Here is an 18,502-nt window from a genome sequence, read left to right as displayed (position 1 = left end):
TACACCACGAGCCACGCTCTTATCAAAAACAAACACCTGACGCTACTTTCAAAAGTGTTCTGTCTCACATTCCAGCATCGTGTTTCCCACCCTTTCCAAACAGAATCAAGTCCTGGAAGGTTTCCACTTTGGTCAGTTCCTCTTCTATCAAATGGACTTTTCAGATTCTGAGGATTCTTCATTCATTTTCCATCTTCATTTGCTTCCTGACATTTCATATTTCCAATAAAGGTTGAATTTAAAGTTGGCATTACACTTCCCTAAAGATTTTGGACTAAGAAGGTTCATACACACAATGCGTTGGTTCAGGGGGCTCACTAAACCCCCTAGTGGCCGTAAACAAAAATGCACGCAGGGATTTAAATATTATCTATATATTTTTTTAATAATAATATAGAATAAGAAACCAACAGCATAACTTTTTCTGTTGTTTTTATTTACCTGGTGGAGATCTCTCTCTCTCTGTCTTTTAACGAATATGCTAAGGTTCATATCGAACGCAATATTCCAGCACAAAAAAGTCGCAGCGCTTTTTCTCTAGGCGGCCGCATACGCCTTCTCCTCATTGGGAACATTGAAAAAGTCACTGGCGCTCAGAAAAAAGCCTGTTAGTGTGGATATGAAAACACACCTGCTGGTATCCTGATTATTAATTTTCTTGTAAACGAAGCCTCTGTCATACACATTACATTACCTCTATTTTTGTACTGTGACAAACTGCACCTAAGGACCTATGCCTACGTCTTTCAAACTCCACACCCACCATCTGACATGCAGGCTTTCTGTTCAAATCACGAAGTCTCTGAGCCCAAAAGAATCATCATGACATCATCAGAGTCATACAATCATCTGAAAATAATGCACATTCTCCATCCGTAGTGGGAGGCAGTGTGTGGTTGTGTGTGTGTGTGAGAGAGAGCTGTGTGGGATGTGTGTTCTCTCTCTCTCTCTCTCATATCATGTGTTATGTAACAGCCTTCAGGCCATTGTTTTAAACCACTAGCTGCTCTTCCAGCGTTCATTTCATGCAGAGTATCATTCAGGGTCCTCGGTGAGCGTTGAAGAGAATATGGACAAAAGCACTGAACTTCTGCATTTTTTTCCCAAGAGGCTGGTAAAAGTCCATGTTCACAGGAAAAGCTCTGTTTCATGCCAAGAGGGAATGTGCGGAGCTGAGGCCCGTGCAGCTAACATGCAGCGAGACTCTGCAACCTACTCATTAGTACACATACTCCAGACACCACAGGTTGTGGCGCTGCAGTAGTAAGTTTATCACATTCTTCTGGGCTTGACACACACTGGCTCAGTTTATGGCCCGCGGGCCAAAGGGTGCAGAGTGGTCATTTGACTGTACATAAGGTGACAGAGTGTATAAGAACCCGAAGGGTTGCCGTAATGCTTCGGCGCCAAAGCGGTCCCGCAACCGTGGGTCGAGGTATGGCGTTATTAGCGCTGTGCAGTGCGGCGCGATTAGCTAGCCAATGGGACACACACAGCGTCCATTGACATGATGGTATTGAATGAAGTGCTCTGTTGGTATCGGTAACACTTTAAGGCAAAGCAAGTTGAGTGTCCCTGCACTAGCTCATATACTGCCTCTGTCCAATCCAATGTATCCTGTGTAAAAATGTGATACTTACAAGTCCACTGGCTGTGACACCCAATGCCCAAAGTGTACAGTTCTGTGCTGATACACATTCATATGAACATGTAAATACATGAAACTGGTTATATGGGCGAACCAATAGGATACCTACATCGCAAGTGTGCAATGTGCGAATGCAGACCTATACTTGACGAAAAAGGACTAGGATCATTTTAGGATTGTTATATTATAACTTATATTCTTGTTTTTGTATTTCTATTTGTCAATCTATTGTTTGTACTCACCAAAGTAATTTCTGAGATCTGGGAACATCACTACAACAAAATCCAAAAGACAAAGCATGAGCGGTCAGGTCAATACAATGTCATTAGTCAAAATAGGAATACTGGAATAACCACAAAATAAGATTTGTTGTAATAAACCAGAATTCTCCCTTAATCTGGACTGATTCTGACTTTAAAACCTAGAAATCCCTCTCAACTCCACCCAATCAAATACTGGCCTTTAACAGAATTTGTTATTAGTATCACATTCCAATACATTTGTATCTTCCTTGTGTTGTCTCTGACTTCTAAGCAAAGATTGTGTGGCACAGTTGTGTGTTTCCAGGGCAACAGTTGCTCACCAAGTGTAATAAGATACACAGTTCACTGTAATCCACATCTGTGTGTTGTTTTGGCCCACTTTATCATGAGAAGCATCACACTGATCTTCCTTAGAAGGTTTGGATATCTAAAGTGAGACTATGTGACTTTCCAAAGAAGAAATTGTACATATATTTATCATACTAATGAAAATTTTAATTCATCAGCATTAAAATGCACCCTTCGGTATCATAGACTGTATATAAAGATGGACGACACGTCTCCACCTCCTCCCACTGTACAGAGGTGAAGCCAAAATATCCTGATTCGGGAGCCAATACGGGAGGTTTTGACGCCAGAGTCGGTGCAGTAGTGATCGGGCGGCGGAACTGCGTTATCGAGGCTATGGAGGCTGATTTCATTAGTGTTGGCAAACTTTAGATAGAGATGTTAGGATACCAGTAATTTAGTAGTTGATACCAATACCTGAATGAAGCTTGAAAGCGTCATAATGTAATCAATGTAACCTCCGTTAACGTTAGCTGTTAGCTCCTGCCGATTTCAACACGGATTTGTTGTTCACAATGTAACATTATCAGGGAAATGTTCTATCTTCCCCGGGACGCCGTTAGTCTCGAGCCTTGACGGTACCTGTGGTACTGTAGAAAAACAAGTACCGTCACGTTTTCAGAATTTTGCCATCGACTAGGCTTGTCACGGTAGTCGGTGTTACCGGTGTTACACGGTGGTCGGGCTCACACTGATTACATTACGTGCCCACCGCACGCTGGTTCAGTCTCACTGCTCTCATCAACCTGGTTTCCAGCAGCAGCTGTTTTCAGTGAAAAAGCTCTGATAAACCCACTGTACACTACCAGCACCAAATACTAGTGACTAGCTGGTGAACATGGCGGAGCATTTAGCAGTTAACGAGACCGAGATTTTTCTCAGAAGTTGTTGGAGACCAAAAGCAGAACTAAAAGGAGAGTGAATATTGGACTTATCTTCATCACACGTGGACACAAACATGAATCCAAAGATAATGTATCTCTGTCTGCTGGATGTGGAAATAGGCAACTGTTTGCCAAATGTGTTGGCCATATCAGCTTTATAAGGTTGATACATACATTTTATCTATGCTAGTCTTATCTATGCTAGTGTTATCTATGCTAGTCTTATCTATGCTAGTGTTATCTATGCTAGTGTTATCGTGATCACTGACCAGCAGGCCTTGTATTTAATACACATGCTGGTCCACTCTTCTTACTTGTATTCTTACTTGTATTCATACTTGTATTCTTACTTGTATTCTTACTTGTATTCATACGTGTATTCTTACTTGTATTTTTACTTGTATTCTTACTTGTATTCATACTTGTATTTTTACTTGTATTCTTACTTGTATTCATACTTGTATTCTTACTTGTATTCTTACTTGTATTTTTACTTGTATTCATACTTGTATTCTTACTTGTATTCATACTTGTATTCATACTTGTATTCTTACTTGTATTCTTACTTGTATTCTTACTTGTATTTTTACTTGTATTCATACTTGTATTCTTACTTGTATTCATACTTGTATTCTTACTTGTATTCATACTTGTATTCTTACTTGTATTCTTACTTGTATTTTTACTTTTATTCATACTTGTATTCTTACTTGTATTCATACTTGTATTCTTACTTGTATTCATACTTGTATTCTTACCTGTATTCTTACTTGTATTCATACTTGTATTTTTACTTGTATTCTTACTTGTATTCTTACTTGTATTCTTACTTGTATTTTTACTTGTATTCATACTTGTATTCTTACTTGTATTCATACTTGTATTCTTACTTGTATTCTTACTTGTATTTTTACTTGTATTCATACTTGTATTCTTACTTGTATTTTTACTTGTATTCATACTTGTATTCATACTTGTATTCTTACTTGTATTTTTACTTGTATTCATACTTGTATTCTTACTTGTATTCATACTTGTATTCATACTTGTATTCATACTTGTATTCATACTTATATTCTTACTTGTATTCTTACTTGTATTCTTACTTGTATTCTTACTTGTATTCATACTTGTATTCTTACTTGTATTCTTACTTGTATTCTTACTTGTATTCTTACTTGTATTCTTCCTTGTATAGCCAACATATAATATGAAGTGATGGTTTGAATGCATCGGGAGCTTTCTAGTTCTTCTCTTTACAGGCTTTGGGATAAACTGGGTTAGAACTGAACAAAGCTTTCATTCTCATCACACTCATTAAATCAATTACTTCCACTTTAAAGAGCAATTGTTGTTAGTCTGCTCCTCTAATCTCCCCAAAGCCCTGTTCGGCTGACTCACAGCACTTACAGTATACTCCAGTTCAAACAGCAGAGCAAGTCAGAGGCCATATCTCAAACTTGTTGCTCATTACTTAACTGTTTCTTGTGAGTCCCACAACTTCATGGAAAATGACGAAAGCACTCCTAACGCTTTTTGCAAAGACACATATAGCCTGACCAAAATTAGATTTTTGAGGCTGATACTGATATTAGGATTTAGGAGTTAAAATAAATCTTATAACAATATATTGGTTGATTGTAATTTTTTAACAAATCATCTTGATTGTAACCAAAGAGAGACAGTTTATGCAGATGTTTTTTAAATAGTAAGGTTTTAGCAAAGATGCATGTGTTTAGGAAGTAGTGAGCATACCACTGGATAAATGAGACTTGGATTATTCTGCACGAGTTGTGTGAGAGTAAGTGAAATATTTTTTATTATAGTTTTGCTGTTGCTCATTTACTTCAATTCATCAAGACTTTTCTCCGTTTTTTTATTCTTCGTTCAGCGTGAAGGCATGAGAGAAAAACGAAGAACTGATGGAGTATACTGGCGCCTTAAGTCGCTTTGACCAAAATGGTTTGCCAAATGAATGGAATGTAATGACCGTGCTGTTGATTTGACAGTTGTATTCACAGACATAAACCCATTAAACACACATACACACACATTATCCATAATCTGTGGAATATAAAGACTAACAACAATATGTGAATCATGCCTCTAAAACAGTGGTTCTCAAGGTGGGGTCCAGGGACCCCCAGGCGTCCGTGGCACAAAGTTTTCAGATTCATTTATTTAAATCATCATGATATAATGTTTTTAACAAAAGACTTCATAGTTCCATAAATAACATTTACATTTTTAAATCTACTGTATAATAGTTAATAAATTATGCTCTAATCTAACAAATCTATAACTCCATTATAATCTGCAAATATGTTAAATATGTGAAATAGGGGTGTCGCGATATACCGGTATTGAAGATAACTGTGATATTTAAAAATTAAATATTGATATCATGTTAATAATCCACATGTGAATAAATGTAATATAAATAGATCCAGCACTTCTTAAATCAGGCTTTTGTACAGTTATGGTTACAGACCCTCTCTCCACCTTCCTACACTTGTACTTCATTTGCCAAAAAGGAAACAAAACACACAATAAACAAAGTTTAAGATGAATTTGACTGATGGATAGCATTCTATTTTCTTTAGATATCGTGATAATAACGTTATCGTGAATTCTTTTGGCCACGATAATCGTGTAGTGAAAATCTAATATTGCGACAGCCCTAATGTCTAATATCTTTCTAGCACATTTCTCCTGTGTTGTTCTTCACATTACTAAGACTATAGAAGTGTAAAAAAAATAGGCTACGTCAAATTATTCAAAGGGACATACATGAGGGGGTCCCCAGTGTATTGTATTCAGGTCTGTGGCTGAGGAAGGATCGAGAAGCCGTGCTCTGAAAGCACAGACACACAGATATGTGATGCATGTAATGAGATTCTTTCTGAATCCTGGATTGCTGCAGGATGTAACAGAGGAGCTGATTGATGGACAGCAATTCATAAACTGTCCCAAACCCAAAGTCTTCAATGATGAATCGATTATCAGGAGTATTGACCATTAGACTCATTTTCTGTCAGTCAGTTGACAATGAAACCACTAATCATTTCATCTCGAAAACCTGTGCCCACAGCCTGTCAGCTTGTTGTAGAGCTTCACTTTGGGCTACTATTTGACAGTGAGACCCAGAGAGCCCTCCAGGGACCAGAAACACTGTTTCGGCTGCATGCTTTGCTCTTTCCACACAGTCCTGTAACAGCCTGCAGGGTTCCTGAAGTCCTGTGTGCTCATCACAGTAGTAGCTGCTGAGATCAGCCTGTGATAGAGCTCTGTGCTACAATGCCCTGTTTAACAGCTCCACATGGAAACTTTGGGACTGTGTGCGTCCTGAGCAGGACCCAAACACCAAAACACCCAAACACCCAAACACCAAAACACTGTCCCGAGGAACTTCCCCAAATCCGAAGCAAACCAGGTAGTGCACGCGCGGCCAGGCCACTCAGCGCGCTCCCGCAGTTCTCTGTGGTTGTTATCAAACAGCAGTCATATATCCATAAATAGATATATATACATATACATACATATATATATGAATGATGCTCCTACCTTGCAGGTTCTGCACTCGGATGTCGCTGATCTGTCCGATAAATTCCTCCCGCTCGAACCAGTCCTCCAACTCGTGTCCAGCCATTTGGAGCTGCGGAGAGTGCTGCAGGGATCCGGCCAGGAACACTCACACAGCTCCACAAGGCTGGAGGAAGAGGAGGAGGAGGACAGGCTGCTGCTGCTGCTGCAGCGGGCAGGCGGGCTGGCTACTGTCCGGCCGGCCGACAGAGAGCCATGCTAGCTGGGTACACACGGGAGGGTTCCGCTCACTGGCTGGACAGAGCTGCTGTTTACTGCGGCTTTCTGCCGTCACATCGCATCAGAGGATGATGGAGCTCCGAGAGCAGAGCAGAGCAGAGCAGAGCAGGAAGGAGCCGCAGCACCTGGTGGTAGTTCCGAGGTGGGATGGAGCTGATCCAGGACCCGCCCACCTCTCTCTCTCTCTCTCTCTCTCTCTCTCTCTCTTTCTCTTTCTCTCTCTCTCTCTCTCTCTCTCTAACACACACACACACACACACACACACACTCCTCCAGTAATCAGCAGGGCAGGGAGAAGGGGAAGAAGTACATTGTAGAAGATGTATTTCATTTTGTAGCTGTATTTACCCATATGAGAGACATACTTCTAAAACATCATTTCCTAATAAGTATCATTTGAAATAACTGATATTAGTGTATGCCGACTGTTGCAGCACCAATAACAAGAATTAATAATAATTGATACTTTATTTAGAGGACAAAAAAATGTTCAGGTAAATATTATATACATTTCTACTACTTTGAAAACCAGGGTTACAAAGTGCTTCACAGTTACAAAAACATGATAGCAGCATTTGAATAAATGAATAGAAAATAAGTAATTTTTCTGCATTCTACATGTGAACATTTGCTGATTTGATTGTCTCCTCACAGCTCTCAACATGGAAACGGCTGAGCCGGCGGCTCTCAGCCAAGCCCGCAGGAAGAGCGTCGGGCTTTGAAGCAAATTTTCGTAGCAGCCAAACGTCACGTGATGCCATTGAACCCAGGATTACTATTTCCCATAGACTTCCATTGGGAAAGAGACGTCTGTATATCAGCGGATACATTTTTTTGAGGTGAATCAACTCCCCAGTATGAACACTCTAATAGTCCTTATTTAAATCATCAGGTCCTAAAAGTCATAAAACGCACTAATAGCTGAATCTTTATCACTCAGCAATTGAGCCATGTTGGCTTCATGTCCCACTGAGCAACTCTCATAGGAATGAACGGGAGCCTCCAACGCTGGATCCAGTTCTCTTTATAAATCGCAGCTAACGGTGCTGACAGAACTAACAGTGTTAACCTGGGGGAGGAACCGGAGGGTGGGTGTTCCGCTTCTACGATGACGGTGTTATCAGCTGTAACCGCTGTATGAGAGCAGCGCAGAGCGACGGCCGTGAGCTAGCCAGTGAGGTACACACACACGGACTTACATGCACTAAAAGGCACGCACGATCGGAGGAAATTGTGAATCCTGGAGACTAACTGGACATTTGAAAATAGCAATGTATTTTGTTTGCCACCTAATTATATATAGAAATAAGATCCACAAATATAAACTATCCTAAAGCAACAGTTTCAGGTATCGTTCTGACAGTTAAATGATTAATAGGAAAAATTAATCCACAGATTAAGCGATAATGGCAAAAACTTTTCGTATTTACAACCACAGTGTGTGTGAGAGAGGAAGACAGCCACAGACTGTACTGTGAAAGGATCCATGCATCTAAAGTCTGTAATGCATAATGTGTTTTCTCTCTGGAAAAAGTGAGTTAGAAATATGATTGAAACACGCTGAATCTACTGAAATGTTATAGGTCACCAAGAGTCCAATTGGACAAATTGACTCCGTGTGATGAGCTGATTATGGCTTGTTCCTTTTTCAACAATAGATGGAAAAAGACACTTTATGATCATCATCATAACATGGCCAAAAATCACTAAAAGACAATGAATGAACCTGTTAACATGTATGTAAAGTGCAAATGTAAATACATCAGATTACTAGATGTTAATAATCACCAAAAACAAACTTGTAATTTACTTGTGTTGGCAGCAGTCACACAATGGGAGGGCTGTAGCTCAGTGGATAGAGCTGGCCGTCCTTTAGCCACAAGGTTGGCGGATCGATCTCCGACTCCTACAGTTGAAGTGTCCTTAAGCAAGACACTGAACCCCAAGATGCTCCCAGACTTCTTCACAGCAGCTCACTGCTCCTAAATGCTTAAGATGGGTTAAATGCAGAGGTTGAATGTCATGTATGTACAGTATATGATGATTGTAATAAAGTTTAAGCTTTTAATAACAGGTGGTTGTACTGTATATGTGTAAATGTCCTCGATCTTTCTCTGGTCGTCTGCTGACTCCTGCTCGATACCCTTTGACCTCTTCCCAGTAGATGCTGTGAGTGGTTTTAGGCCCTGTCTACACGTAAACAGATATTTTTAAGACGGATATTTTTCCCTCCGTTTAAAAAAATAAATCTGTCCACACGACCTACGTTTTACTAAATATCTCCGTCGACACTCAAAACGCAGAAACGACTCCAAACGCTCACTGGAATATTTACATGTCACCACAAGTGAAATCACAAGTTAAGGGTCAAAGAATTTTGTTACCATCCTTCTCTCTCCCTTTCCTTCAGCTTCATTACAGTCAGTGTGATAACAGTTATTGTTGATTGGCCTCCCCACCCCCAACCTCTCAAACCTCAACCACAGAGCCATTCCACTCAGAGCATACACCGTATCATGTGACCCCAGGCACCCCATCAACCCATTCATCACACTGCCTCCATCTGGTCCTAGATACTGATCCCTGACCTGCACACAAGCTTTATCCCCTCTGCAATAGCATCACTCAACAAGACACAGTGTATAGGTTTATGTGTATAGGTGAATGTGTACACATGTGGATGTATCTGATGTCTTTCATGTAGTTCTGTTGTTGTATATAATGTATTTATGTGAGGCTCTGTATAGACTGTTGCAACACATTTCCTTGGAAAAGTACAATAAAGAATCTATCTATCTATCTATCTATCTATCTATCTATCTATCTATCCATACATCCATACATCTATACATCCATACACCCGACCCACCCACCCAAGTATCCATCCATCCACCCTTCCATTATCCATCCATCCATCCATCCATCCATCCACCCATCCATCCATTCATCCATCCATCCATCCACCCTTCCATCATCCATCCGCTGGTCCATCCATCCATCATCCATACATCCATCTATACATCCACCCAACCCACCCAAGTATCTATCCATCCACCCATCCATCATCCATCCGCCTGTCCATCCATCATTCATCATCCGTCCATCCATCCATCCATCCATCCACCAACCCAACTATCCATCCACCCACCCTTCTATCATCCATCCACCTGTCCATCCATCCATCCATCCACCCAGCCGACCCAAGTATCCATCCATCTATCCATCCACCCACCCAACTATCCATCCATCCACCCTTCCATCATCCATCCATCCATCCACCCAACTATCCATCCATCTAACCTTCCATCATCCATCCACCTGTCCATCATCCATCCATCCACCCACCCAACTATCCATCCATCTACCCTTCCATCATCCATCCATCCATCCATCCACCCAACTATCCATCCATCTAACCTTCCATCATCCATCCACCTGTCCATCATCCATCCATCCATCCACCCACCCAACTATCCATCCATCCATCCATCCATCTACCCTTTTATCATCCATCCACCTGTCCATCCATCCATCATCCATCCATCCATCCACCCACCCAACTATCCATCCATCTACTCTTCTATCATCCATCCACCTGTCCATCCATCCATCATCCATCCATCCATCCATCCATCCACCCACCCAACTATCCATCCATCTACCCTTCTATCATCCACCCACCTGTCAATCCATCCATCCATCATCCATCCATCCATCCACCCAACTATCCATCCATCTACTCTTCTATCATCCATCCACCTGTCCATCCATTCATCATCCATCATCCATCCATCCACCCACCCTACTATCCATCCAGCCACCTGTCCATCCATCCATCCACCCAACCCAACCAAATATCCATCCATCCATCCATCCATCCATCCACAGACCCAACTATCCATCCATCTACCCTTCCATCATCCATCCACCTATCTATCTACTCCTGTTCATTCATGGGGATCACTACATCGGTGAAATGGCGAGAACCCTGGACAGAAACAGACAACATCCACTGATTAAGACCATGATATGCAGTTGAAAGCTCCGGGAACAGCTAGTAAGTGAACTTTGAGTCTTAGGTCTTCTTATAGCAACAAATCCCATGTGCAGATCCAAAGCAACAATGACTGTATCCTAGTTACACAAGTATTGTGTGTGTATCAAAACCTGGTATATGTGCCAGAGAACTCCATTGTCGTCCAAAATCTATTAAAACCGCTTCAATGAGCCACACTGTGTAACTGGGTGACATGTTCCTTCATCACCATGAACACACACACTGGAGTTTATTGTGACTCAATCCCACATACACTGTCCTGCTGCTACTAATTAACTAGAGCAACCAAATGAGGATTAATCCGACGCTGAAGTAGTCCCCAACAAATGCACTATTTCCTCCTGTTTGAGTTATTCTTTTATACATTGAACAGCTGTTTTAGAAATACGGAACATCGTTTTTTGGGGGGTGGGTTTTTACATAAAAAACACATCAGCTTTTTACTGTCACCAGTCACTGACATGGTTCAGGTGAGGATTTGAACAGCTTCAAACAGTGTTAGTCTGTAAAACCTGCATGAATGTACTTTAATCTGCCTTCAAGAGCTGGAAACATGTTTAAACACTCTCTTGGTCATTGTCATAATATCTCACTAAACACTTGGATGATTTAGTTCAAATGTTCTTTGGCATAAAAATGTAAAAACACCAGCAGGAAACATAAGCTGTCAGCCCATTCAGGTAAAAAATAGCAAACCACTTTGAGAGGCTGTCCTAATATTTAGATTGTGTTATATAAGACAAAAGATAATTGTGTTCTGTGTTTCACTGGTAGAACAAGAACTCCTGAGCGCATGCCAGTTGGATGATGTGAAAACAAGTGACTATCTTCTGCAGAGCACTGGTTTAGTAATTATTCTTGTTGAATTTGTGCGTAAACAGCAGCTGAACGAGGCTTCAAAGCGAAGAAGTGCGCTGCATCTCTTCCTGTGCTGCAGTCATTAAGTCCAGGCTGAAGGTGTGTCTGGTCTCTGTACACTGTCACCACACGGGAAATGAGGATCATATTAGTGAAGCCTGTTTATACGCTTCAGACAGACAGCCATGTTTCAGTTTACAGTGGCGCTATACAAGGGTAATAAGAGGTGTGGGTGTGTAGACAGACAGGCACTGAATTAAAAACGTCTTCATTGGCATCTTTTTGGTATGAGCAATGTGGATACCAAACCAGTCCAGGTTAAAGCATTCCCCCATATTAACAGTTATTCATTATATATGTCTGAGGTGTACAACATCCACTCATCAAGATTGCATTTTTCAGATTCTCGTATTCACATCGGTGATTAAGTATGTGAATAGATGATACCGGCCCTCTGAACCTACTGGTAGGTGTAGCAGGCCCCTTCTAACCCATATCTATGAGGCTGATAACCTCCGGTAATGCCCATTCAATCGGCTGAGAACATTGAAAGCGGGTGGATATCATCACAGAGTATTGTTGTCACAGTGAAGCTACCATCTTTAGTACCATCATGCCTGCTCAGAGATACCAAACTAAAACCTTACCTGGCAATCTGTGCTAGAGCCATATGCTGAACAGAAGTACTGTAGTGAGCGGATGGATACACAGTTGTTTGTCAAGAAATAAATACATAATAATTCAGAAGAAAACGTTGTTTTTCTCCTAATAGACTTACTAAACAAACAAAATACAATGTTTTAATTGGTGACAACAATTAGTCAATAACTATTTTGATAAACGATAAATACTTTCTCAACAAAAAATGCCAAATATTTGCTGGTTCCAGCTTCTCAAATGTGAGGAATTGCTAAATTAATTGTCATATACGATAGTAGACCAAACATCTTTCGGTTTTGGACATTTGGTAGAATATGTATACATCACCTTGGAATGTGAGAAACCGAACAATTAATAAATTAATCAAGAAAATAATTGGCGGATTAAGCAAAGATGAAAATAATGATTAGTTGCAGCCCTTCCTTCTTTAGAGTTAATGGTAGGTGTATTTTTCCAACTCAGCTGTTTCCCCCTGCTTCCAGTCATTATGCTAAGCTACAACACTAAATAACACAACATAATACATAAAGAAAGGAGCCCTCTAAGAACTGTATGCTAGATATTTAAATACAAGATCATTTACTCCTGTAAAACTTTTCAAGGAGCAGCCTACACTCCATTAACCCACATGTAGAGACCCACAGCTCATCCACAGTCTGGGATTCCTATAAATAAACACACATGAGATGAGAGAGAAGCAGATTTTCTGAGAAGAGCACATTTGCATATTGACCCACATTAACCCAGTGTAACAGTTAGGAGGTTATTTTCTGCCTCTCGGATGCTATCCTTTAAACAGCAGAGTCAGTGCACCTCAGCCCACATGATATAAAGCAGAGGCAGATGTTAGGTAACCATTTCAGAGACCAAAGTGATCATCCTCCTACTGGCAAAAACCACTGAAGTAAATCAACCTTAAAGTTGATCCTAATCTTCGGTGAGCTAAAATCAGACATCAGCCAGCCGATATCATCTAGAGTAGTCTAATCTGTTTAAAAGCCATCTGGCACATTTCACTGCACCCAGCTGTTCAACAAATAATCAAATCTCACAGCAATACTTCCACCGGAACAATCTTTCAATTTATTGTCTTACAATCAGCACACAACGTAAACTCCTCCCATCACAGTGCTAAATATGGTTCTGCATGTTGTTCCACTGCTGCCGTCTCCCTGATGGGACTCAATCTCATATGATCACATAGTTGTGTTGGGTTCATTGAACCTGTTGTTGGTGCTTGGCTTCTATCTGGAAGGGCATCAGCCTTGTAATTGCTCGTGGGGAATGCAGAGAATGCCACAGATGAGAGGAGGCCGACTACAGTCTCGTTATATGTGTCAGAAGGCTACGGACGTTTTTACTTGGCGGAGGTAAAAATGGCATTTGTTTGTCTGTCTGTCTGTCTGTTAGCAGGATTACTCCAAAAGCCCGCTATGGGTTTGAATGAAATGTTTTGGAGGGGGGCGGGGGGGTTTGGGGTGGCACAATGAACAATCCATTCGATATTTTGGTCCGGATTCAGGACTTTTTTTAAGGATTCCGATCAGCCTGAGCATTAAGAACACAGGGTATAACACATGCACAGTGTAGCTGATGACATGTTGAAGACGCATGACCCCGCCTTGTGTGTGCAGGAGCTGCTGTCCGTCCGCGGTGAGAAAGAACAAAGCGGTAGATGACGGGATGAGAGACAACGCAGTGTAACGTTATACAGACATAACAAGGCTGCTGAATGAGAGAGGCATCTGCCGATACATTACATGGAAACACACCGTGTTAATAATAAGCCGACCACCTCACGGTACCGCCAGCTGGGAGCTGTGATCTGTTTTTAAAGTCAGGCACCTTGGCGGAGGTCTGCGCTCTCCGAGTGCCATTCTAGTTGTGTTTTACTTCAGTACGGCTCTTTATAGGCTGACGTTTTACTGGCGTCCGGTAGTCGCTTTCAGTCCAAAGTGGTGGAAGCGTAGCTCTGCTGCCGGGCGCTGATGTTGCAATGGAACGAACTATTGATATAGCAATATATGTTCTTTGATAAACCATGTGACAAAGTGAAATTGTGACTTGATGTCAACATATCAATGAATAAGTGAAGACTTTAACCTGTTGGCGGCACTAAATGAAAAGTCAGGGATCACCAAATATTTGTGCCAATTTTTATGGCAATAAATGAAATAGTTATTGAGAACGACAAAATGCACCCATCCACTCTGACACGCTGTGGCCGGCCAGGCAGGTAGTCCATGACGATGACTTCTGATCCCACATTGGTGGATACGTTATGGAGGTGGGTGGGGGTCGTGGTGCAACGCCATCCAGTGTCATGGAAGTGTTGAGTTGGGGAGAGCTGGAGGGGGGGGGGCCGTGGTCTTGATGGACCTTTCCATGACTGAGCACATGCTTTATTTACAGTAACGGACTTGCTCATGAGTCATAATAGGGAATAAACCATCAACTTCTCATGTCCTTCTGGTGCTGAGTGAGTGTTTAACATCTCTACAGTGTTGTCGGGAACATCATGTCATTTATTGAAGAACATTTGTCTGTGACAGAGCTGGCAGTGAAGACAGAAACAGGAAGTGAGCCATAACTCATGAAATATTCAGTATATGTAGGTGTTAATGCAGTCTTTGTACAGGTGTCGGTAATAACAGTGTCCTCAGGGGACGTCTTCATCAGACCCAGAGACTAACAGGACACAGTCCCTGCAGGGCACTCAGCCAATCAGGAGCAAGATGACACATGGCAGGGTATATTTAAGGGCGTTTTCACATTAGGTACGATTGATCCGTACCGTGCCCGAGTACGAATGCCCCCCTCCTCCCCTCCCGGTCAGCTTTCACATGAGTAAAGTTGTTCCGTACCCAAGTATACTCGTGTCATCAACCACGTGTATGTGTTTATGTTGAGATCAGCTGTTCTAGTATGAGCATCGTAAAACACTTCATTCAAACTGGACAGAAACTAAATCAAACTCACCAACACATCGTCGTTAGTCTTTCCAACAATCACCAACTCTGGTTTGGTCTAAATAAACTCTGATTTCACCGAGTTAGATGTGAAAATAGGCCGACTCTACACGTTGTCTCCCCCCCCACCCCGTCTCTCTCTCTCAGCCCACTGAGCAGCTGAGCGTCTCTCGTTCTTCACAGACAGACCATTAAATCAGCTAAATAAAATAACCAACATCACTCAACCCCATCGCCTATTGTTTCTATTTTAATGAACCTCTCGCCGGCCTTCCTGCTGTATCATCCACGGCCGTGCAGTTCAGAGGATGAGATCGGTGCATGATGCGCACAGATACAGACATACTGTAGATATGAAACTGTTTTATATGTTTACAGATTTCAGAGACCGGCGGCGTTGAAAAAGCCTGACCTTTCAAAACTACTCGCTAACTGCTAACGTTACTGGCGTTAAATAGCGGTCCACTTCCGTGTTTCGGGTACGGTTGGCTTTCACACCTGATGCGAACCGTACCCGAGTCCACATGATCCGTACTCCAGACCACCTTTTCAAGTGGACTGGAGTACGGATCTACGAACCGTCCCCGAGTACGGTACGGAGCATTCACACTAATCAAACCAACTGGACTTTGGGGACAAGTGGACTCGGATCCGGGCCCGGGTACTGATGTGAAAGCAGCCTTACTGTATCTGGGTCTGAGTGCAGGCATACTGTGCATGTGGAATTGTGTGTAATGTCACAACATTTTATATTTATTTATTTATATTATCTGTATATCTATATCTATTTATATAAGCTGTGTGTGTGTCCCACTAACTAGCTCATACAGTGGTTAACACTAATAACGCTGCACCACGACACACGGTGGCGGGATTGCGTTGGTGTGGAAGCGTAACACTCAACCTGCGGTTCCCCCCCAGATTAAAACTATTAGCTCTGTCAGCACTTGTTGCTGTTAGCACCGTTAGCACCGTTAGCACCGTGAGCACCATTAGCACCGTTAGCACCGTGAGCACCGTTAGCACCGTTAGCATCGTTAGCACCGTGAGCGCTGTTAGGACCGTTAGCACCGTTAGCACCGTTTGCTGCTAGCCACCTGCAGCTCAGACATCTCCATGTTCAGAGCCGTGTGCAGGCCGTCGATCCCGGCTGTATGGGGTTGTAGCTGCTGTAGTAGTTGGCCAATCACACGCCACATTAAATCAAAGAAGGCTTGTGGTGATTGGCTGCCAGCAAAACCATACAAATAATTTTTTTTTCTAGATGTGTGCACAAAAAGGATGGACTGCAGATCCGGTTTGGCTGGAGAAGTTTCGATACTACTTGGTGCTGGGCTATTAGGGTCAATACCTTCAAGGTATTGAATACCGATACCCAGCCCTATTTGCGTTACCCCAAATATGAATGTGATTTTCAACGAGGTAGTCTTACTTCTGGATGATATTTTGTAAGTTCTGAGGCCTGTACTATGAAGCCAGTTCATCATCCCCAGGGTATCTTCTTTATCTGGCTTCACTAACCCTAACAAACAAGATCACACTAAGCGGTCCTACGACGCTGGTTATCAACTCAGTAAGTCAACCCAGGATTTCTCTAGCTGGCTGTGAGCATGTTCACATGAACGGGGAGGTGTTTGCAGCATCTGACCAATCACAGACATGAACAAGTCTACAGACTGCAGACAGACAGGCAGAGAGACACATTTAACAAAGGAAGAGTAAACTATATTAGACAACTACCAAGAAGTTAAACACTTAATCAGACTAAAAGAACCACAGTTAAAGCTGCTGAATGCAGGAAGGACAGCTGGTGAAAGAAATAATTACCGATGTGAATGTGAAAATTAACAGACTTATTAATTTAACGGAGTGATGTATTAATAGCTATCAAAATATAATAGATAAATAGATCACTCTTCATTAAACCGCTTAGTAATATTGAGGCGTGTATGACTATTTCAACCTTTTTTCAACTGTGTCTCCGTCTCAGGCGGTGTGAAACAGACTTGAGAACAAGTAAAAACATAAATATAAAAACAGAATTCAAAGCAGTAAACACCCACAGCATAAATCCAGCTGTCCTTCCTGCATCTGTCAGTTTAAACTGAGTTGTTTTTAGTCTGGATTACGACTGTAACTTCTTCACATGTGTGTAATATTATCATACGATCCCCGCACTCAGCTGTGATTGGTCAGTAGGCGGTGCTTTTAAACAAGTTGATCTCTTATCTCCAACATAACCTGCTCCGGAGCAGTTATTGGAGCAAGTTACCATGGAAATCTAGCAGCAGGTCTCACAAAATTTCAGAGATAAACCGAGGAGCTCAGGTAATGTGGTACATTGTAGAAGATGACGACATCCCATCATTTAGAAACATTTCATTTCAGGAAGGTTTGGTCAATCCGTACAGACGTAACAAAAGGAATTACTCAAAAACTGTGACATGTTTATTAACTGCATATAGTGTGGGTTGATGCCTGGTAGCCAATCAAATTCATTATTTACAGCAAACTTTCAAAATAAAAGTCTTAAAGACAAAAATCATAAGAAACCAAAATCAAGAGAATCAAGTTAATTCAGTCGCAAGCACTTCCTCATCCACCTCTCAACACGCTGTCACAAACACACATTCCTCCCCTTCCTGTCACAAGCATGGTGTCCATCTCCCTGTCCATCTGTTGTGTGACTGCCTGAACACACACGCACACGCACACGCACACGCACGCACGCACGCACACACACACACACACACACACACACACACACACACACACACACTCTCACAAACACACACACACACACACACACACACACACACCCCTTCCCATTGACACTAATGTAGTTGGAGGAAGGGCAAGCCAACACTTGACTGCACAAACACAGAGCTGATTGAGTGTGTCTCATCATGCAGCGAACCACAGCGCAGTAGGACTGGATGCTCAGTGAGTGTCCATGTCTGAAACATGGTGAAACATGGTGAAACATGGTGAAA

General features: G+C 41.9%; 1 protein-coding gene across 2 annotated transcripts in view; it reads right to left on the bottom strand.

Annotated features, from left to right (window-relative positions):
• Positions 1-7,025, bottom strand: part of clmn (calmin) — a 60,346-nt gene extending 53,321 nt beyond the window's left edge. The window contains exon 1 of one of the 2 annotated variants that reach the window (XM_037746385.1): positions 6,708-7,025. In XM_037746385.1, coding sequence (XP_037602313.1) covers positions 6,708-6,792 — 85 coding nt within the window. In that variant the 5' untranslated portion in view covers positions 6,793-7,025. The remainder of the gene's footprint in view (positions 1-6,707) is intronic. The other variant, XM_037746384.1, reaches the window with a different exon arrangement.
• Positions 7,026-18,502: the final 11,477 nt, after the last annotated feature.

Source organism: Sebastes umbrosus, chromosome 16, assembly GCF_015220745.1.
Source record: "Sebastes umbrosus isolate fSebUmb1 chromosome 16, fSebUmb1.pri, whole genome shotgun sequence".
Taxonomy (NCBI): Eukaryota; Metazoa; Chordata; class Actinopteri; order Perciformes; family Sebastidae; genus Sebastes; species Sebastes umbrosus.
This window is presented reverse-complemented; position numbering and strand designations above follow the sequence as displayed.